This window comes from Rhinoderma darwinii, chromosome 1 (assembly GCF_050947455.1).
Source record: "Rhinoderma darwinii isolate aRhiDar2 chromosome 1, aRhiDar2.hap1, whole genome shotgun sequence".
In the NCBI taxonomy this organism is placed as follows: Eukaryota; Metazoa; Chordata; class Amphibia; order Anura; family Rhinodermatidae; genus Rhinoderma; species Rhinoderma darwinii.
Window position 1 is genome coordinate 333848247 of NC_134687.1, and position 23845 is coordinate 333872091.

A 23845-nucleotide genomic window follows, 5' to 3' on the forward strand; every position below is an offset into this window, starting at 1 on the left:
AGGTTTCCTTTAATAATTGCACAGCTACGGAAAACTGACACAGAAATCCAGCTCACAAACTGGTAATGGGAAGATTTCATTTTGCAGTTCCTGTAAAAAGGCCTTAGATGACAGCTGTATTGTACTGCTGGTGGCCTAAATAAGGTGGGAAAGCAAGTCTTTACACTACACACACAAATGAGGTCTAAGGCTCTGTTCACATCTGCGTTGTGGTTTCCGTTTATAAAGAAAAACACGATGCAGTGCCGGATCCATCATACGATGAATACCACCGATGCCCATCGGACCCATTTACTTATAATGGGTCCTGTTGTGTTCCGTTGTTGTGTCTGTTGTTTTGATGGGAGGAATAGCACCTCATGCAGCGCTATTCTACCTGTCAAATCTGATGAAATTTGCAATATCTTAATAATAAAACTAAAATCAAATACATGAGACATTCCCTTTAGCATTATCTATTCGTGTCTTACAATCTAAATGATTGATCTTTGTTTGCACTGGCTGAATTAACCGTCATGTCACCATCCAGCAGATATCCTATTGGTTTGGGTCCCTGTACCTCCCCTTTACCTATCAGATCCCTTTTTACATCTAATCGCTTTCCAATACAATTCCTCATTGGTCAATCCCCTCTATTTAATGTCATCATCAATACCCCTTAACCACGCCTCCTGAGGAAAACCAAGGTGAAACACGCGTTGCGGAGGCCATACACGCTGGTAACAGTCCACTTACAATCTCTATGTAAGTCAATATGTCCTGACTTCTCTCTGTCAAGTACATTCTAAAAATCTAATGTTTCTTTTCACTTATATGTTGTGACTGCAATCTGACCCAGCTACTGCTATTTATGCATATACTTTCTGCTGGTTCATAGACATTCCTACTTTTTTTGCTAGTATTATGAGACCATGAAATGATGTTATCTTCTATCTTGAGAATATTATTGCTAACGTTAGTATTTGTGTCAGGACATTTTACATATAAGCGTTCAGCATGGTCGACTGTTGATATAATTTTTTCTTTTATCTACTTTTTGTCTTTTTAACAAATCCCCAAAAATGTATTATGTTTTAATCTATTTGTGTGTACATCATGGTTTATACAACTTGCAAGCTGTATGATCAGTGGATGCAAATGTACTTGTTTTACACATTCTATATATGATTGAATTGTATAAGTCCTCTTGTCCATTTGGAGTAGGCATATTTTAGGTGTACTATCTAGGCATCATGTTGTTGTTTTCACTTTGTAGTTATCCATCTGGCCAGAGTTTATGTGTGTATGGACTATATGCTCTGGGGCTTAGTTTTCATATGAATTCTTGTTTTTCAAGGCTCATGCTCGTTAGATGTTTGGCCCCTAACCCGAATGATTCAAGATACAAGACAAGTTCCTTGTTCACATGATAGACCAATCAATGCCCTTGGTTACAACAAGGTCTTTAACCAGATTCTCAGCATCTGTTCCGGATCAGTTTTAAAGGTAATCCTGAATTCAAGGCATTTAACAAAATCTAAAAATATGCCATTCACATAATGTGATAAAAATGAAGTATATGCCACTAGAGGTCAATAAGTGTATCTATCTTCTAACAATATTTACTCAATACTAACCCTAAAACAACTCGCAAAGTACAAAAGGGTTCTCCGAAAATGAATACATTGACGCCCTGTCCTTAGGATGCAGCTCAACCCATCCAAGTGAATAGGGTGAGCTGCAGTACTAGGCACAGGCCCTCTTATGGCCATTAATGTTATACGGTAGTCCCAGAAAACCTCTTTAATAAGAAATGGACACAAGAAGATTTCCATTGTATATTGTTCTGAAATATCCTTTTTTCTTTGTAAATAATCAGTAGACAAACGTGTATATAGCATGGAGACAGCCCATGCTCCTGCTATGAAGCCCATTTAGATGGAAACCCAACTCAGATATGTAATTTTTGTATACTCCTGATAGAAAATATTTAGCAATTTAAAAAGGAACAATATCATTTGACAACTAATTTTGAGTATACTTTTATTTCTTGTAGGTTTGGAAAATGGAGACAGGCTATCAAATATATGAAATTAAAGATGCTCACGGTCCAACAATTGAAGTGACGGCTGCGGCTATTCATAATAATGGTTTCCATTTTGCAACTGGAGCTTACAACGGTTTGTTTTTATTATTTCTTAAAAGTAAGAACATTTAAATGTAACTTAAAAGGTAAGTCTAGTAGAAAAAGGTATTGAAGCATAGTAAAAAAAAAAGATGCTCCGACCTCTAAAATGAAATAAGCTTTTATTGAAAAATGGAGGTTCATTTGAAAGAATATATCCGCCCAAATACAATGATGTAAAAAGTAAGTTTTGCTCCTGTAGTTGGTAATGCAGAGGCGTAGGTAGGTTCTCCTGCACCCGGGGCAAAGATTCAGATTGGCGCCCCCCCCAACTTATTTCCTGACATCTCCTACCCTCTCGCCATGTTTGATTTCTCTACCAATCAATGAGGTGTAATTTTTGTCACAATTTTTTTAACGTAACTCGAGCATAAAAGCATTTCTACATTTCACAAGCGATATAGTTATATAATGTAATTAACATAAAAATAAATTAAAAGAAAATAAATTAAAGAGGCCACACACAGCCCCCTGTAGATAGCGCCACACACAGCCCCTCTCTTGTAGATAGTGCCACACACATCCCCCCCTTGTAGATAGTGCCACACACATCCCCCGCCTTGTAGATAGCGCACACACAGCCCCCCTTGTAAATAGCGCCACACAGCCCCACTTGTAGATAGTGCCACACACAGCCCGCTTCCCCCCTAGTAGATAGCGGCACACTCCCCCCCTTGTAGATAGTGCCACACACAGCCCGCTGCCCCTTTGTAAATAGCGGCACACTCCCCTCCCCTTGTAAATAGTGCCACATTCCCCCCCTTTTAAATAGCGCCACACTCCCCCCCTTGTACTTAGCGCCACACTGTGAACAGAGCGGTGAGCGGTAGCCTACCGCTACCACTCCCCGCTCTGGCTGGTGTGACTTACCAGAGGAGCCGAGGAGGTCATGCGGCGCAGGCAGCGGCGGAGTTCCTTCTGACTAGGGTTGGTGACAGCCAGGGCCGGCCTTAGCTTGGATGGCGCCCTGTGCGGGCCTCTCTATTGCCGCCCCCTACAATAACCAAAAATTAACCACATATATGGACACGCTGGAACATATATACTGTACATACATAAAGACAGATATTTAGACATACAGGCAAATATACATACACACATTCTGGAATACATACATACAGGTAAATATATAGACGTACAGACACGCATATACACACACCGGCAGATAAATACACAGACAGGAACATATACAAATACATAAAAGGCACATATATACAAGCACAAAGACACATTCACAAACAGACCCATATATACGTACACAGGCACATATGTACACAGCACAGATAATGTAGTAGATGTTACCTGCAGTCCTATGTAACACCACAGATAACACAGTGATAACTCTCTGAGTACAGATAATGTAGTTATGTCACCTGCAGTCCTATGTAACACCACAGATAACACAGTGATAATGTTCTGAGTACAGATAATATAGTTATGTCACCTGAAGTCCTATATAACACCACAGATAACACAGTGATAACGCTCTGATTACAGATAGTAGTGTTACCTGCAATCCTATGTAACACCACAGATAGCACAGTGATAACTCTCTGATTACAGATAATGTGGTAGATGATGCCTGCAGTCCTATGCAACTACACAGATAGCACAGTGATAACTCTCTGAGTACAGATAATGTAGTAGATGTAAGAGACAAACACATGCAGAGACACACACACACACACACACACACACACACACACACACACACACACACACACACACACACACACACACACAGAGGCACACGCTGTATACACATATATACACACACAGACACTCACCATGTCTCCCTGCTGACAGGATCACAGGTCAGGACGGGCTGTTGGCGGAGCTTCCTCCTCTGCTTCTCGGCTGTTATTTACTCCGTGTGTGTAACAGCAGAGCACAGAGTAGAGGCAGAGCCCAGTGGCGCCCCCTACATGCTGGGAGGGTGCGGCACGGGAGTGGACCAGTCCCCTGACCTGAGTCCTCTGACCTCATGTCACTGACATGAGGTCAGGTGACAGGTAAGGTGACTGGACTGGTCCACTCCCTGGCCGTCACAGACCCCTGTCAGAACGCCACTGCGTGATTTCCTGGCTCTTCCTAAAGCTGCTGCAGGTGTCCGACATACAGGGCGCCTATCAGCAGCGATCAGCTGCTCTGCGGCACCCCCCCTTCCCTACCACCTAGTAGCGCCCGGGGCACATGCCCCGCCTGCCCCCCCTAGCTACGCCCCTGGGTAATGTATAGCATGTGCTAATTTTTAACCATTATAGCTAAGAGAGTATATTGCATTTCAGTCGAAAATACAAATTTCTACTGTATGGCTAATTATAATGCTTCCCCCAAGCAAGTAGGCAAAATCAAGTATACAGCTATACTTTTTATTCTTATCTAGGTTCATTAAAAATATGGGATTTTGGAAATGGCTATGAAATAAAGGCTCTGCCTCCCAAGAAAGGATATAGAGATGAAGATCAAGGCTTCTGTCAGCTAAGTTTCCTCAGAGCCATTGATGATCAGCACATAATCATTGCCCTTGACGTGAGCGGAAATCTTAAAACGATTCAGGTTTCTAATCCTATTTTTCTCTTTAACCCCTTAAAGTCCAAGCCATTTTTTGATTTTTCATTTTCAGTTTACACTCCCCACTTTCTATGAGCCATAACTTTTTTTTTTCCGTCAATGGTGTGGTCTGAAGGCTTGTGTTTTTGCGGGAGGAGTTCTAGTTTCTATTGGCACCATTTAAACTACCATATAATGTACTGGGAAACTGAGAAGAATTGGAAGAAAATGCGATGCCTTCATTTTCTTTTGGGTTTTGTTTTTACATCTTTCACAGTGCAGTAAAAACGACAAATTAACTTTATTTTGATGGTTAATAACGATTATGGTGATACCACATTTATATCGTTTTTTTTTATGTTTTTACTCCTTTTACAAAGAAAAAAACAATTTGTTAGAAAAAATTATCGTTTTTTCCATATTCTGAAAGCCATAATTTTTTTTATTTTTTCGTCAATTGAGCGGTGTGAGGGCTTATTTTTTGCGGCACAAGCTGTGTGTTTTATTGGTAAATTTTTTGGTACATACGACTTCTTGGTCACTTTAAAAAAAAAAAAAATTTCACAGCTAAGTTGACCAAGAAACAAAGATTCTGCCGTTTTAGATTTTTTTCTTTTTACGGCGTTCACCGTGCGCATTTCATTTTTTCACTGCTATAAACTTTCCTTAACTTTTTTTTACACATTACATTAATCCCCCCCAGGGGACTTGAACCATCGATTGTATTGCAGAGTATAGTCACACAGGCAGGGCTTAACAGAGGCAGAGTGAAAGCAGTCCTGGGCTGCCATGAAAACCATCGGCACCCCATGATCGCGTCTCGGGGAGGGGGGCGATGAGCCATCGGAGATGGCCGACACCTCTTTATAATGCCTCAGATGCTGTGGTCACAATTGACTGCAGCATTCGAGGGGTTAAACGGCCAGGAACAGCGAGATCGCTGTTCCTAGCCTTTAGTGCCGGGTGTCAGTTGTAATACACAGCTGAAGACCCGAAGTGCATAGAGCGGGCTCAGCGCATGAGCCCCCTCCATACTTCTCCCCCTGCACCATGACGTGCACTTACATCGTGGTTGTTGAAGGGGTTGAATATTTAATTATTTCATGGGGAATGCAAGTATTTACTAAATGGACAGGACAGCTGACAGGACAAGGTTATGTTCACATTGAGAGATGGTGTCCTGCTACACACTTTTCTTATCCCACATCCAGGGCCGGCCTTAGACAGGATGGTGCCCTGTGTGGGACTCTATAGCCGGCCCCTACACAAACCAAAAATTAACCACATATATAGACACGCACATACTGGAAGATATATACTGTACATACATAAAGACGGATATTTAGACATACAGGCAAATATACATAGACACATTCTGGAATATATACATACAGGTAAATATATAGACGTACAAACACATATACACACACACACCGGCAGATAAATGCACAGACAGGGACATATACAAATACATAAAAGGCACATATATTCAAGCACAAAGACACATTCACAAATAGACCCATATATACCCACACAGGCACATATATACACAGTACAGATAATGTCATATATTTCACGTGCAGTCCTATGTAACACCACAGATAACACACAGTAATAACTGAGTACAGATCATGTAGTAGACGTTACCTGCAGTCCTATGTAACACCACAGATAACAGAGTGATAACTCTCGGAGTACAGACACACACACACACACACACACACACACACACACACACACACACACACACACGCATATATATAAGGGGCAGCAGGGTATATAAGGGGCAGCAGGGTATATAAGGGCCAACAGAGTATATAAGGGGCAGCAGAGTATATAAGGAGCAGCAGTGTATATAGGGGCAGCAGGGTATATAAGTGGCAGCAGGGTATATAGGAGGCAGCAGGTTATATAAGGGGCAGCAGGATATATAGGGGCAGCAGGGTATATAGGGTATATATGGTATATATAGGGTATATAGTGTGTTATACTAAAATTATATTGTGTGCTGCCCTAGGGATAGGAATTGACATGAGTGATTTGTACAACGATATAGTTTAGTGGATGCTCACAGTTATTTGCTTAGATAATATAGAAGAATGACAAAAGTTTAACACAATGACATATCTTTCTAAGGGAAAGGAGGATGATCCTACCTTATTTGTAACCATGGAATTTAATGAAGATATTGGTGTTTGGTTTAAAACATTACAACCAGTGCAGAACAAACCAGTGGGACGTATCAAACATTTGCCAACCATCAAAATCACATTTGATCCAAAGGTTGGCGGAGTTAATAAACAGGAGGTAAGTGCAGTATTGGTCTTGCCTTGCTAATGTGTCATAAATACGTGAAATTAGTATGATATTATCATTAAAATACTTGCTAGGAGGGAAGCTATGGGATTCCCTGCTCTATATTTTGCTTTCAGAAGAAGCAATTCTGCCAAAGGCATTACGCTGACAGGCATACTGCACTGGAATACAGAGGTATTGCAATGTATAGACCCCTAGTGGAAATAAAACAAAAAGTGAAATAGAATGCTTAAATGTATAAAAAAAGAAAACCGATAATAAAAGTGAATAAAAAGTCCCCCCATGAAAACATGTTATTATTATTTAAAAGAATATAATGAAAACAATTCACTTTATTGGAATTGTTGGCCTCGTAACGACCTGGACTATAAAATAATCACAATATTTAACCCACACGTGAACGGCTTAAAAAAATAATAAAAAACAATGCCAGAATTTCTATTTTTTGTACATTCCTCCTCTCAAAAAAACGGAATAAAAGTAGTATGTACCCCAAAATGGTACCAATGAAAACGTCATCTCATCCAGTAAAATACAAGCCCTCACACAGCTCCTTCGACAAAAAAAGAAAAAAGTTACGTGACACAAAACAAACGATTTTTCTAATAAAAATGCTTTTATTGTGCAAAAGTAATGTCGTAGAAAAAATAGATAAATTTGCTGACGCAGTAATCGCACTGACCCGCAGAATAAAGTTAACATGTAATTTATACTGCACGATGAACACCGTACAAACAGAACCCCCCAAAAATGGCAGAATTGCTGTTTTTTTCTACCCTCCAAAACAAATCAATAAACATTATACAATACATCAGATGTACACCAAAATGGTGGCAATAAAAAGTACAGCTCGTCGCACAAAAAGCAAACCGTCATATGCTACGTCGCCGAAAAATAAAAAATTATGGCTTTCAGAAGAATGTAGAGATAAAAAATACAAATTAATCGCCAATTCACAATAAGTGTCATACTAATCTTTTCCAATTAATTTATGTGCAAGTTCATTCTTTTTTCCTATTTATTCAAATGTTCTTCTTGTGTAGCCCTATCAATATATTGGAGAGCAATAGTTTCTAAGGTTTTATATCTAATATAAGAGGATATTGAGTGTCTTTGTCCACCCAGCATACAGTATGGTACGGAAGGTCACGAGCAGTCTAGTACATCTGTACAGTCTGAACATTGTAGACACATTTGCTACAAGATTAAAGAGGGTGCGTTTTTTTTAATGGGATAAACCAAAAGCAAACCTTTGACTCAACTATTAAGCCTCCCAAGTTTATGTCACAAACGCGCGTGATAGATGCTGACTAAAGGAAGATATCTGTCCTGTTGGATTTTTTCGTTGTCAAGATAGTCTTGTAAAGTCTTTCATGCCAAATGACAGATTTGCATGCCATCAATAGAAGCCTAGACCAGACCACAGATCAAGGCAGAGATAGTTAGCAGTTTGTCGTTATTGTCCAAAACGAAAACCTACAGACTTAGGGCAAAGCCACACGTGGCGGAATTGCTCTTGAATTCCGCTGCGGACACTCCGCAGCGTTAATCCGCAGCGGAGCCGTTTCTCCATTGCCTTCCACTTCTTTTTAGTAGGCTTCGTTTAGACGAGGCTGAAAATTCCGCTGCGGAGCATAGGCTGCGGTGCGGAATTTGGTGTCCGCAGCATACAATGGATGTTGCGGACCAGTGGCGGACTGGTTGCGGACTCATGGCGGAAGTTCTCCATTGACTTCAATGGAGATTCTAAATTCCGCAATGAAGTCCGCAGATGTCATGCACATGTTATGTGTGCTGCGGATGCGTCTTGCTTTTTTGACATGACATTTCTTCATTCTGGCTGGACCTATGTATTTCTAGGTCTACAGCCAGACTGAGGAAGTCAATGGGGCTCCCGGAATTATGGGAGCGTTGCTAGGCGACGTCAGTAAATAGTCACTGTCCAGGGTGCTGAAAGAGTTAAGCGATCGGCAGTAACTGTTTCTGCACCCTGGACAGTGACTACCGATCCCAATATACAGCAACCTGTAAAAAAAAATAGAAGTTCATACTTACCGAGAACTCCCTGCTTCTGTCTCCAGTTCGGCTTCCCAGGATGACGTTTCAGTCACATGGACTGCCGCGTCATCCAGGGAGGTCGGGCTGGATGCCGAAAGAGGGACGCGTCACCAAGACAACGGCCGGTAAGTATGAAATTTGTTTACTTTCACTAGGGAAAGTGCTGTCCCTTCTCTCTATCCTGCACTGATAGAGAGAAGGGAAGCACTTTTACCGCAGTCCGCAGCAGCTAGTCCGCATCAATTTACTGCACATTTTGGGCAGATCCGCCGCAGAATCTGCAACGCAGATTCTGTGCGGCATTGATGCGGACAGTTGCGGAGGAAATCCGCCACGTGTGGGCATGCCCTAACCGCGAAGTGATTCTAAAACCGTCTGTCTGAAATCAGTAATGTATGACCAGCTAAAATGCAAATGCAGTGCAAAACAAGAAGTTAGGGAAACTTCCAGATATGCTTTTACGTATATTTTTTCAGACTACATCTCGTAGAAGAACGATCATATGTTTTGACGCACTCTGGATGGAGCATCATATAGTTATTGTAACTGGAAGTCTGTGTGGGGAGATAAACATGTACAAATTATATGCATCAACTGTTCAACTCGTGTAAGTAATGTTTTGCAACTCTTACAAATGTGTTAAAAGACACACAAATTTCATAATCTTATCATTTCCATGTCTGAATGTGAGCAGTCTACTACATTTTTAGTATTTCTTAACTGGGCTTATGGAACCATAATCAGAGTACTCACATAGTACCATATTGTGGCTACATAGAGCCAAATAGTGCCTAGATAGTGCCATACTTTGCCCAGATAAATAGTGCAAGATACATAAAAGTGGCCACATAATCCCTAGAGTCCTAATCTCAGCCCCGCTGAGAATGAACTTTCCTGAATTGTGTCGGAGAGTTATGCTGCCCTTTGTCGTCTGCAGCCAATAAAGCTAGTAATGCATTTGACATTACTAGCTTTATAAAAACTGAAAGTTTTTGTACTGAAGCTCATTCCAGTTTTTGGACTTGGCTGGACAGGAAGAGGAAAACAGGGATAGCGATTGACCAAGAGGGATCACATAGCCAAATCCATGGCACCTTTTTTGGTGAGGTACTGTGGATGTAGTCACGTTATCCCTCTTGGTCAATTAGCCAAGAGGTCCACACTTATAAGTGTATAGCGTGCGCTCTCTTGAGGCACCCATAGTGTAAGGGTGTCCTAGGGGCATATAGTGGGTATAGTAGCATCTGCTAGCTTTATTTAATCATGGCATCTAATTAATTTTAGATTTTTGCTTTGCTGGCGTGCAAAAACAAAAACAAAAAACGCTTGAACGAAACAGGATAATACAGGCAAATACAGCATGCTCCTCACAACACCTTATATTTTTTAAACTCAAACAATTCAGTAATTAACTTTTATTCAGTTCTACACAGTGAAGTACTAGCTAATAACAGTCATTAAAGGTATAACCATAAAATTGTCAATTGTTTGCACACATACGAAGTGGTGCACACATGCATTGGAAGAAATGTGAAGGGGTTTATATCCAGAATTGCTCCTACCACAGTTTTTGCATGTTTTTTTTATGCTCTCAAAGAAGAAAAATATAATAAAAAAAGTTTAAAAAAAAATTCAGAATACCCTACAAATACCCGGTTTGCACCTATATTATTTGAATGTGATTTTTAAAAATCCTGTTCACTACATTGTATCATCTGCAGCAGATATGGCATAAAGGTACATGTTTTCTTGTTAGCTGCAGTCGAAATGTAAAAGATGACATCATGTCCCGGACATTCCTAGGCACTGCAAAAGCACAAAGGATAAATACTGTGTTGCTTCTTTTACCAGCAAATGTTGAAGATTTGAAGATACTAAGGTAAGTTAAATTTTAATAAATTTTTTAAAGCGTATACTGTAAATTTCAACAATTAATACTATACTTGCCTGATAAAAAAAAAAAATAGCTGGAATATCCTGCCCACAATATTTAGCAACCAAAACAATTCCTATGGGGAGATTTTTACACAGTATTTGTGCATGGCTGAACTGAAACTCATTCAGAATACAGAATAAATGTGAGGGCTCATACACCCTGGCACAGAGTCTGTACGACAGGTCATGGAGTGTGTATGGCAGTGAAGAGAGCTTGTATTGCTCCTTTGGTATGGACATGCTCTGTTGGATAATGTGTGTATGGAAATATTCTTCCCTGGAAGGCATGCCACTTTTTTTTGTCAGATTTCCTACGAAAAAACCCTCTTGATGCCTCTGTATGAGATTGGAAGCATATGGAGATATAGTCTAGGGCCCATGGACCTATGGCAGACCTATTAAGGCTCTGTAAAAAACGTAATACGTTTCTTCATAATACAGTAGTGTGCATGAGCCCTAAGGTTAAGATCCACAGACTCCTTTGATACCGCACGTTAAAATTTTATGATTGTATTTTTAATGATTATAGATATCTTTATGTGGTTGGATAAATTGAACATAGTATGTAGAGACATCTTAGGCTTCGTTCACATCTGCGTCAGGGCTCCGTTCAGGTGTTCCATCTGAGCTTTTCGTCAGAACGTAACCCTGACTGAAACAAACGGAAACCATAGGTTTCCGTTTGCATCTCCATTGATTTAAATGGTGACAGATCCGGTGCAAATGGTTTCCGTTTGTCTAGGTTGTGCAAGGGTTCCGTTGTTTTGGCGGAATCAATACCGTAGTTGACTGTGCTGTTCATTCCATCAAAATGACGGAACCCTTAAACAACGGTGACAAACAGAAACCATTTGCACCGGATCCGTCACCTATGGTTTCCTTTTGTTTCAATTCGGGTACCGTGCTGACGGAAAGCTCCGACGGAACCCCAGAACGGTGCCCTGACACAGATGTGAACGAAAGCCTTAACTGGTAAAGATCGCCTGTCCAGTTCTTATTGCTTTAGTATTTAATACATTGTAATCATAACGGTTATAAGCAATATAACAAACAGATGAGTAAAGGCAGTACATTCTCTCTCATATCTTTATGCTTCATTTACAGTACAAACAATCAGTTCCAAGATATTTCAACATATAAGGTAAGTAATCAGTTTAAGATACATTAATACTCTTTTATTAGAAGAATGTTTCGTTTTTATATTTAGTTTTGAAGCTTTAGAGCGGTAATTGTTGCAAAACTACAACTCCCAGCATGTCCTGGCAGTCCACAGCTGGAGAGCCACAGGTTGTAGATCACTGCTCTAAAGTATAGGTATGTATCTTAATATTGGAGCTTTTTTTTAAAATAAATAAATTAATATTTCCTTCAATGGAACAGGGCCAATTTGACCAATTACCGTTAGTTTATCGATATGTGTTCATGTTTGCTTGGATTGTAGAAAAATTACATCGAGTAAGCGCACGCTAATATGCTGGTTCTTAACTTTCAACATAGTAATTGGTTGAAGGGATTGAAGTTGTGAATAGAAATGGCAAATGGTACTACAGATAAATGTATGCGTCTTATATTTGTGTGGTTATAAGACTTTTGGCTATGTCAGAAACTAAAGGCTGCTACGTATATTATATATTTACTGGTTTATCGTGATAAGACCTGTGAAATATTTAATTTAATATTTCGTCATATGAAACTGCCTTTTATAGTTCTCACGTAACAAGGCAAATCCGAAAATGGACTCCATTATATTCCTCTCACATAGGAGCAGAAATGGTGCGTACTTAGAAGCCACATGATCTTTCTCTGGTGATGTGGCCATACAATTGTGGTTTCTCTTCATTACAGACAAGGCTGGTTAAAAGCGAAAATAGAGAACTTTTCTCTTTAACCACTTGGGGCACGCAACTATCATCCCCATCATGACCCAAACTTAAGTAATTGCACCAGCACTGGTATTATTTAGTATAACATTATTGTTTCAACTCTGCACAACAGGGTTATTATAACAATGTCATATGTTCACTTTATGGCACTATTATTTACGTACTATGTGGGAATCTTAAAGCAACGTATGTCAGTGAAAAAGTTGCGTTTTGCGCAAAAACTCACATTTTGTACAAAAATTTGGTGACTTTTTCTTATTCACGCCGCTTACGCCACTGTTAAGAAAAGTGGGCGGGCTTAGCTGGACATATTTACTATAAATTGGCCTAAATTATAGCGGAAATCTACGCCAGCTCACAGCTCATTTTTCTGGGGCACGGATGACCAGAGATGCACCTAATTTATTACGAGGCGTGTATGTACCTCTTTAAAAAATTAGGCGCATTGGACTCGAATGCACTTTAGATTGAGACTGCCGTATGAGAATATTATGTGGACACTCTTTGTGACTATTAAGTGGCATTGAACTATGGTATTATATAGGCACTTTTGGGGAAAATTTAGGGCAGTGTTATTCTGTATTAAAAAAATGCACGTGCCCTTCACTTTTTTGCACAGGAGCCTCTACAGACTTTGATCTGACCCTTCGTTCTCTCAGAGGCTTCTAGTAACTCCCACTGACAGATTTTACACTTATAACATATCTAATTGACGTTATGACATAACAAATTTTGGAAAAACCCTTTTAGGGCTAGTTCACACTGCAGATTTTGCGTGGCGGCAGAAAAAACCGCCGCAGAACTATTCCTGCCGGTGGCAGAAAGATTCCTCCCTCCCATTGACAGAAATGGGAGGCTTGGGCGGAATCCGCCCAAAGATCGAGCGGGACACTTCTTTTTCCGGCTAGCTGAAATAATCAGCTAGCAGGAAAAAGAAGCGTCCAACTCCCATTGAAATAAATTAGAGTCAGAATTATACGGCGGAATCTGCTGTAAAATTCCTCCGTGTGAGCATACCATAATATCGACACCAAGTTTTTTTGTAACTTTATTTTACAGCAAGAAATATTTTGTCTGAATGATGTAATTGTAAAGTAACAGTATGTAACATACTATATCTCATTGTTTCCGTAAGTATTTTTTATTTTGTAATGGCTCGTGCTATAGTGATTAACTATAATCCATACTTATTTTACTTGTAGAAAAATGTGAATACCTCAGAAATGAGTTCAGGTCAGTAAACAATGCTTTACAATAACATTTGATAACATAATTGTTATATTATGAGCTCACCATTTTTCAGAATAATAGTTTGTGAATTTTTCCATTTGTATTTTCACTTTAATTTACTTATTTTTATTTATATATATATATATATCTATATATATATATATGTATATATATATATATATATATATATATATATATATATATATATGTGTGTGTGTGTAAAGGATCTGCCAGACACAGCTTCTGTGTCGACGCCGGTGATTAATCAGTCTGCACCTGCTCCTAGGTCTGATAGAGTGACTCGATCTGCTACCACTCAGGCTGGTAGGCTCAGGAGTGGGAGAACCTATCACAGCCTGGCCAGACGGTTCTAGCTCCCGCCCTCAGCCTATTTATACCTTCATTTCCTGCTTGTCTTTGCCTGTGATTCTTTCCTGTTTCCTGGCTCTGCTTCTCCTGCTATTATTATTGAGGAAGATCCTGCTTGTGTTTTGCCCCCAGGTATAATAATTTCCTCTGTTGATTCTGACTTAGTCTCCGAAATTGTGGCTGATCAAGGTTCAGCTCCCGGGAACCTTCCTGAGAACAAGCTGTTTGTTCCCCTGCAATTCCGGCTAAGGGTACTCAGGGAAAATCATGACTCTGCACTATCTGGCCATCCAGGCATCCTGGGTACCATTCACCTCATTGACAGAAACTATTGGTGGCCTGGGTTGCCTAAAGACGTTAAGGCTTACGTCGCCGCTTGTGAAATTTGTGCTAGGTCCAAGACTCCCAGGTCCCGACCAGCGGGCTTACTATCTTCTTTGCCCATTCCCCAGAGACCTTGGACCCATATCTCCATCTCAAGGCAAGTCGGTGGTGTGGGTTGTAGTAGACCGCTTCAGTAAGATGTGCCACTTTGTGCCCCTCAAGAAACTACCCAATGCCAAGACGTTAGCTACCTTGTTTGTCAAACACATCCTGCGTCTCCATGGGGTTCCTGTCAATATTGTTTCTGACAGAGGGGTACAATTTGTTTCATTGTTTTGGAGAGCTTTCTGTAAAAAGTTGGAGATTGATCTGTCCTTCTCCTCGGCCTTCCATCCTGAAACTAATGGCCAAACCGAGAGGACTAATCAGTCTCTAGAACAATATTTAAGGTGTTTTATCTCTGACTGTCAATATGATTGTGTCTCCTTCATTTCCCTCGCCGAATTTTCCCTTAATAACCGGGTCAGTAACTTGTCAGGGGTCTCCCCCTTTTTCTATAATTTGGGGTTTAATCCACGGTTCTCTTCCGTTTCACCTGGTGGTTCCAACAATCCCGAGGTAGATGTCGTTCATCAGGAACTGTGCACAGTCTGGGCCCAGGTTCAGAAGAACCTAGAGGCGTCCCAGAGCATACAAAAGACTCAGGCAGATAGAAGACGTTCTGCTAACCCCTTGTTTGTGGTCAGGGATCTGGTGTGGCTGTCTTCAAAAAATTTGCTCCACGGTATATAGGGCCGTACAAGGTCATTGAGGTCCTTAACCCTGTCTACTTCCGACTGGCGTTACCCCCGTCTTTTCCAATACACGACGTGTTTCATGCCTCCCTCCTGAAACACTGCTCCCCGTCCTTGGCTACCTCGAGGAACCCTCCGGTTCCTGTTCTCACCCCTGAAGGGGTAGAATTAGAGGTGGCCAAGATTGTGGACAGCAGGATGGTCCAAGGCTCCCTCCAGTATCTGGTCCATTGGAGAGGATATGGGCCTGAGGAGAGGACTTGGGTACCCGCCCGGGATGTTCACGCTGGGGTATTGCTCAGAAGGTTCCATCTTCGGTTCCCCAATAAGCCAGGTCCACCTAGAAAGGGTCCAGTGGCCCCTCATAAAAGGGGGGTTACTGTAAAGGATCTGCCAGACACAGCTTCTGTGTTGACGCCCGTGGTTAATCAGTCTGCACCTGCTCCTAGGTCTGATAGAGTGACTCGATCTGCTACCACTCAGGCTGGTAGGCTCAGGAGTGGGAGAACCTATCACAGCCTGGCCAGACGGTTCTAGCTCCCGCCCTCGGCCTATTTATACCTTCATTTCCTGCTTGTATTTGCCTGTGATTCTTTCCTGTTTCCTGGCGCTGCTGCTCCTGCTATTATTATTGACCTTGCTTCATTTTGACCCTGGCTTTACTGACTACGCTCCTGCTCTGCATTTGGTACCTCGTACACTCCTGGTTTGACTCGGCTTGTTCACTACTCCTGTTGCTCACGGTGTTGCCGTGGGCAACTGCCCCATTTCCCTTAGCTTCTGTGTACCCTTGTCTGTTTGTCTATCGTACACATATTTAACGTAGGGACCGTCGCCCAGTTGTACGCCGTCGCCTAGGACGGGCCGTGCAAGTAGGCAGGGACTGAGTGGCGGGTAGGTTAGGGCTCACCTGTCTGTCTCCCTACCCCGTCATTACATTATATATATGTTTCTCCTGGTAAAACTATATGTTATGTACTTATGTGCTACTGGCAAATTATGTAAAAATGGAAAAAGTTAGGGCACATTCTATACTTGTTAGCACTGTTTTAGTATCTAGACACAACGATTATTGTTAATAGTAGTTACTTGATTAACATTATATCTATTTTTAGCTCCGTAGAGTTATTCCCAGCCTCAGAATCATATGGGAACTTCTGCCATTTTTTTCCAATCCAAACCCTCTCACCACATTTTAAAAAGACCCATTAAAAATAATTTGAGGAACCATAATATTATAATTTTGCACCTGGTGATCCCAGGTGTCTAGCCCCACACCCTCCCACAGGAAATCTAACAAGACAGGGCAGTTGGGTACATAGACTTTTTCTCTTTCCTCAGAATTGGCTGTTTCTTTTAATTCAAATCCTTCCTTTACAGACCACAAAGTAATTCTCGCTTCGTCTCCCTTCTCATTTTGCACTCTCTGCACTTCATAGTCCTTGTTCTCACACTCATAAAACTGATCTACATATTTGCACATAGTGAGTTATATTTTGTTGTCTGGTAATGAATATTCTATGTATTATATTGGAATCACTTACCAGCAGATAAACATGACAAGGAACCGTATGGACTCAGAGGAAATAATTGTCACTCTATGACATTGAATGGCAAGTGTGTCACTCCACTTACAGTTTTAGGTCATGAGAATGGACACCTCTATTTGTGGAACGCTAAGGTAATGTTATTTAATGCTCCAGTTCAAGAGTGCTTTATCTATCTATCTATCTATCTATCTATCTTCAAATTTTTAACAACAGGTTCCCTATTTTGCAGACAAAGACATATGCGGCGGGGGGGGGGGGGGTGTCGCGGTATTTTGCGGTGTATTGCTATTTTAATAATAAAATAAAACAATTACGATGTTCCAAATACACCCTATATTAAAGTGGGCGCTAAATAAAGAAATTCCCAGTCCAGAATGTTCAACTGGATTTCCACACAATACATAAGCATACATACCTAGATACAGACACTCATTATATTAAACTCACCCATTACGTATAGACCTATATGCGCACATTCAATATCTTAAGAGTGCTCAGCCCGTTTAGTTAGGCTGTCAACTGTGAGAAGGGTGGAGGACAGTGCGGCATGCGCATATACAGATACGGTGCCAGAACCAAGCTAAGTACATATATACAGCATCACAACCAAGCTCAGTCCATATATACAGCACCAGAACAAAGCTCAGTACATACATACAACACCAGAACAAGATCAGTACATATATACAGCACCAGAACCAAGCTGAGTACATAAATACAACACCAGAGCTAAGCTCAGTACATATACACAGCACCAGAACAAAGCTAAGTACATAAATACAACACCAGAACAAAGCTCAGTTCATATACACAGCACCAGAACTGAGCTCAGTACATATATACAGTACTAGAACAAAACTCAGTAATATATACAGCCATGGAACCAAGCTCAGTACATAAATACAGCACCAGAACAAAGCTCAGTACATATATACATCACCAGAACAAAACTCAGTACATAAATACAGCACCAGAACAAAGCTCAGTACATATATACAACACCAGAACAGAGCACAGTACATAAATACAACACCAGAACCGAGCTTGGTACATAAATACAGCACCAGAACCAAGCTCAATACATATATACAGCACCAGAACAAAGCTCAGTGTCATGATAGTGCCGTAGCGGTATAGCAGCTGGCCAAACAGGGTACAAAGTCAATGTCTATAGTTCGGATAAGGTACCTGTGGCAATACAGACAGTAGCGATGGTTTAAGATCGGATGGAACTCTGGCAGCAGGCAGACAGCAGATACGATGAAACACAGCGGGTGTAGTAGGCGACACAATACGACTCCAACACTGTACAGCACAGGAACACGGTAGCATGGGATACAGGATACAGGTAGCAGGAATGGGAACACTGGACCTGGAAAACACTCAAGGGACCATTTGCAAAGACAGACACAGGTAGGTACAAACAACGCTCAGGCAATGCAGGAAGGGGCAGGGCCCTTCTTATAGTCCAGGGTGATCTGGGAGCAATAAGCTCAATCTCACACATGTGTGCACTCTGGCTCTTTAAGGCTGGACTGAGCTCACGCAAGCACCTTAGTGGTCACTGCGGAACAGGACGGCCGCATGTGCTGGCATCTCTGGAGAGAAAGGCGTCGGCAGGATGAGAGAGGAGTTTGTGGTCAGTGACCATGGACGTTACACTCAGTACATAAATACAACGGAACCAAGGTGAGTACATAAATAAAGCACCCGAACCAAGCTCACTACATAAATACAGCACCAGAACAAAGCTCAGTACATAAATACAGAAACATAACCAAGCTCAGTAGATATATACAGCACCAAAGAGAAGCTCAGTACATATATACAGCACCAGAACAAAGCTCAGCATATAAATACAGCACCAGGACTAAGCTCAGTACATATATACAGTACCAGAACTAAGCTCAGTACATAAATACAGAACCAAAACCAAGCTCAGTACATGTATATATGTTTTGAGATTGGTTGTCATGCTGTATATATGTAATGAGCTTAGTTCTGGTACTGTATATTTGTACTGAGCATGGTTCTGGTGTTGTATTTATGCACTGACCTTGGTTCTGATGCTGTATATATATATATGTACTGAGCTTAATTCTGATGCAGTATATATGTACTAAGCTTTGTTGTGGTGCTGAATATATGTACTCAGCTTTGTTCTGGTGCTGTATTTATGTACTGAGCTTTGTTGTGGTGCTGTCTTATGTACTACTGAGCTTCGCTCTCGTGTTGTGTATATATGTACTGAGCTTTGTTCTGGTGCTGTATATATGTACTGAGCTTTGTTCTGGTGCTGTATTTATATGCTGAGCTTGGTTTTGGAGTTGTATATATGTTCTGAGCTTCTCTTTGGTGCTGTATATATGTATTGAGCTTGATTGTTATGATGTATATAACTCCAGAACCAAGCTCAGTACATAAATACACCACAAGCATAAATACAGAGATCATTTGCAAATTTAGTTTAACCCCTGCCATATAAGTTTATATGGCATAAAACTACAGCTCCCAGCATAACCAGAACGATTGTAAGGATATACTGGGAGTTGCTGTTTCACACAAAAAAAAAATGATACACCCATAATCTCGCTGCAGATCATACAGTAACTACAGTACTGATCAGTCACAGGGAGAATAAACATTGACATTTAGTGACTCACCGGTGACATCTTCTCAGATTGGAGTCGTTCTTTTTCTCTTTTCTTTTCCATTTGGTCCCGACCTCCATGATGACGCCTCCTGGCCATGACCCATTTCTGCAGAGTTTTCCACTCAGATGTCTTCGGAAGCTCACTTTTCCAACATTTCCACACCTATAAAGAAGATAAAATTCTCATGGTGCCACACTCTAAATATAATAGTATCATACACTGTGCCCCTGAATATAATAGTATCATACACTGTGCCCCTGAATATAATAGCACCATACACTGTCCCCCTGAATATAATAGTACCATACACTGTGCCCCAGAATATAATAGTTCTACACACTGTGCCCCTGAATTTAATAGTACCATACACTGAGCCCCTGAATATAATAGTAGTATACACTGTACTCCTGAATATAATAGTAATATACACTGTACTTCTGAATATAATAGTACTATACACTGTACTTCTGAATATAATAGTACTATACACTTTGCCCCTGAATATAATAGTACTATAGACGGTGCTCCTGAATATAATAGTACTATACACTGTGCCCCTGAATATAATAGTACTATACACTGTGCCCATGAATAAAATTGTGTCAATATAATGCCCCTCATAGAGCCCCCTGTAGACAGTGCCCCTCATACCACCCTCTGTAGTTGGTGCTCCCCATAGAGCCCTCTGTAGATAGTAGTGTTCCCTGTAGATAGGGCTCCCTGTAGTGTTCCCTGTAGATAGTGCCCCCTGTAGTGTCTTCTTTAGATAGGGCCCTCTGTAGTATTCCCTGTAGATAGTGCCCCCTGTATTGTTCCCTGTGGATAGGGCCCCCTGTGGCAGTCCCTGTAGTGCCCCCTGTAGCATTCCCTGTAGATAATGCCCCTTGTAGCCTTACCTATAGATAGTGCCCCCTGTAGCGTTCCCTGTATAGTGCCCCCTGTAGAATTCCCTGTATAGTGCCCCCTGTAGCATTCCCTGTATAGTGCCCCCTGTAGAGTTCCCTGTATAGTACCCCCTGTAGCGTTCCCTGTATAGTACCCCCTGTAGCGTTCCCTGTATAGTTCCCCCTGTAGAATTCCCTGTATAGTGCCCCCTGTAGAGTTCCCTGTATAGTGTCCCCTGTAGCGGTCCCCGTATAGTGCCCTCTGTAGTGTACGCTGTAGATAGGGCCCCTGTGGCATTCCCTTTAGATAGGGCCCCCTGTGACATTCCCTGTAGGTAGGGCCCCCTGTGGCGTTCCCTGTATAGTCCCTCCCTGTAGCATTCCCTGTAGATAGGGCTCCCTGTGGTGTTCCCTGTAGATAGGGTCCCCTGCAGCGCTCATTGTCGATAGTGTCCCCTCCAGCATCCCCTGTAGCATTCCCTGTAGGTAGGGCCCCCTGAGGTGTTCCCTGTAGATGGGGCACCCCTGAGGCATTCCCTGTAGATAGGGCCCACTGAGGCATTCCCTGTAGATAGTGCCCCCTGAGGCATGCCCTCTATATAGTCCCCTGTAGTTAGTGTCCCATATATAGTCCCCTGTAGTTAGTGTCCCCTGTAGTTAGTGCCCCTTATATAGTCCCCTGTAGTTAGTGACCCCTATATAGTCCCCTGTAATTAGTGTCCCGTGTAGTTAGTTCCCCCTATATAGTCCCCTGTAGTTCGTGCCCCCTATATGGTCCCCTGTAGTTAGTGCCCCCTATATAGTCCCCTGTAGTTCGTGCCCCCTATATGGTCCCCTGTAGTTAGTGCCCCCTATATAGTCCCCTGTAGTTAGTGCCCTCTATAGATAAGGCCCCCAACACTGCACACAGTAAAAGGGAAAATAAATATTATATGCATACCTGTCCCGTTCCCACGCCATTCTCCAGCGATGCCAGTCCCCCTCCAGCGGAACGGCGCAGCGGCACGATGACGAGCGGCGTGATGACGTCATCACGCCGACTGCATCATCGTTAAAGCGCAGAATGGCGAGGCATCCTGTGCCTCGCCAGGGCAGCGCTAGGCAACCCAATTGTATCCGTGCCCTAGGGACGCGGATACAATTGCATGCAGGGGACCGGTTCCGGTTTCCCGCTTTAACCTGCTTCCGCGAACCGGCTGTAATTTTAACAACTAATTCGGGAGAACAGGGGCGAGCCGGCCGGATCCCACCCATCTATCTATCTATCTATCTATCTATCTATCTATCTATCTATCTATCTATCTATCTATCTATCTATCTATCTATCTATCTATCTATCTAACATCTTGCATGCATTTCTTTCAAGGGAGACTTGATAGCTAAGGTGCTTCCTTATACAAAGCATCCTCCTATTCCTCTGACAGTGCTTTGTACGAATAAAACCAGTAATATTATCTTAGCTGGTAATAAAGGTAAGTGTTTACAATTGTCTAAGATTTTCAATATTCGAAATATTTGATAAATTTACATAACCAAGACTACTAGAAATCACGTGGGTGCCTTTGGCTCCTACATCTAAACATTTAGGCACCAAATAATATGTTTACACTGACTGACCAAAATGTTTACAGCAGACAAGGTGTGCTACATTCTGCAGTTGCCACTAGAGGGCGTGTAGGACCTTACTGTATACTGTTATACATTAAACTCAATAATAACACTAGAATTCCAATTTCTCACCATTGCTCTGCAATATTTTTAGCCATTTGTGCCAGCCTGTATTTTGCCTAAAGAGCAACAGACAAAAGCTGTCAAAGTACAACATGTCTTTTGACATGGTAAAATTGGCAAACTGCACTCAGCAGCAGATTATATATTATTTGTATTGCACTTAGTCATAATTCTAGCAGTATTTATGGAATTGATGGATATGCATTTCTCTATAACACAAGTATAGTTTGGTCTTGCAGGCTGACAAACATATGTGTTTGCTTCCTGGCTTTTTTTTTCTTCTTCTTACTCATTTATTTTTAGGTTGTGAGTCTCTTTTATAAGCATGGGAACTATGTTTAAAAATGTTTTTGTATGTAACATATGTTTCTCTTTGCTTTTCATATGTACTCTCACTAATATTCCATTTGTAAATAGATGGTTATGTTATAATATGGAGGTTCCTCAACTGTGAAGAGTCCCATCAACATGGATCTGAGGTAAGACAGCAATCTGGTCTTAGAACTAACTTAAAGGCAAGAGTAAATTAAGATGCAGAATGAACAGAGAACCTAACGTGACTGACAATATTGATTTAAATACATTTATAAAGATGTGACTTGAAAATTGTTTTCACTACTTTACAGTGACCAATTTTTTTATAATGTTAATCCGCTGTCATAGTAGGTAAAGAAGCTGTCAGAGAGCAATCAAGATAATTTTGTAGACTTTATTCTTACACCACTGAAGCCTGTAGGCAAGGCAGACATCAGCACCCGGCGAACCTGGGCAAGTGCCGGACCCTCTACCTTTGAGGGGCCCACTAGGCCGATGGGGGTTATGACGCTGCCGTCGTCACGGCTTTACTGTCCATATATGGAGAGTGATGTCAGGAGGAGAGAAGGCGTCCCAGGCAGAGCGCTAGAAGCGGCTCTACTCCGGGACTCTGTCTCTGGGGAAGCCCCTGACAACACTGTTCATATATGGACAGTGCTGTCAGGAGCAGAACAGTGTCCCAGGCAGAGTGCTAGTAGCGCTCTGTACGGGACTTTGGCTCTGGGGTTGCCCCTGACATCACTAGCCGTATATGGACAGTGATATCAGCGGGTTCCCCAGAGCTGGAGTACCGGAGCAGAGCCTTTACTATATATATGGACAGTGATGTCAGGAGCAGAGCAGGAGTCTTAGGCTAGTAGTGCTAGTAGTGCTCTCCCCGGGACTATGGCTCTGGGGTTGCCCCTGACAACACTGTCCATATATGGATACTGATGTCAGGGGTTTCTCCTGAAGCGGAATCCCCAGCCAGAGCGTCGGCTGGGGATTCCACTCCTAGAGGGAACCTATAAGGCGCTACCTACAGGGAGGGGGCTGTGTGGCACTATCAGGGAGGGTGGCTGTGTGGCACTAACAGGGGGGGCTGT

The 23845-nt window shown here is 41.8% G+C and overlaps 3 protein-coding genes across 3 annotated transcripts in view; 1 reads left to right on the forward strand and 2 right to left on the reverse strand.

Annotated features, from left to right (window-relative positions):
• The window catches only part of ACO1 (aconitase 1), a 254019-nt gene that overhangs the window by 211668 nt on the left and 18506 nt on the right, over positions 1–23845 (reverse strand). The window lies entirely within an intron of this gene.
• The window catches only part of OPN3 (opsin 3), an 89765-nt gene that overhangs the window by 47411 nt on the left and 18509 nt on the right, over positions 1–23845 (reverse strand). The window lies entirely within an intron of this gene.
• Positions 1–23845, forward strand: part of WDR64 (WD repeat domain 64) — a 66955-nt gene that overhangs the window by 33715 nt on the left and 9395 nt on the right. The window contains exons 12-22 of the mRNA XM_075858913.1: positions 1337–1485; positions 2036–2159; positions 4551–4723; positions 6854–7024; positions 9568–9698; positions 10848–10970; positions 12131–12167; positions 14112–14142; positions 17174–17307; positions 22081–22186; positions 22863–22924. Coding sequence (XP_075715028.1) covers positions 1337–1485; positions 2036–2159; positions 4551–4723; positions 6854–7024; positions 9568–9698; positions 10848–10970; positions 12131–12167; positions 14112–14142; positions 17174–17307; positions 22081–22186; positions 22863–22924 — 1241 coding nt within the window. The remainder of the gene's footprint in view (positions 1–1336; positions 1486–2035; positions 2160–4550; positions 4724–6853; positions 7025–9567; positions 9699–10847; positions 10971–12130; positions 12168–14111; positions 14143–17173; positions 17308–22080; positions 22187–22862; positions 22925–23845) is intronic.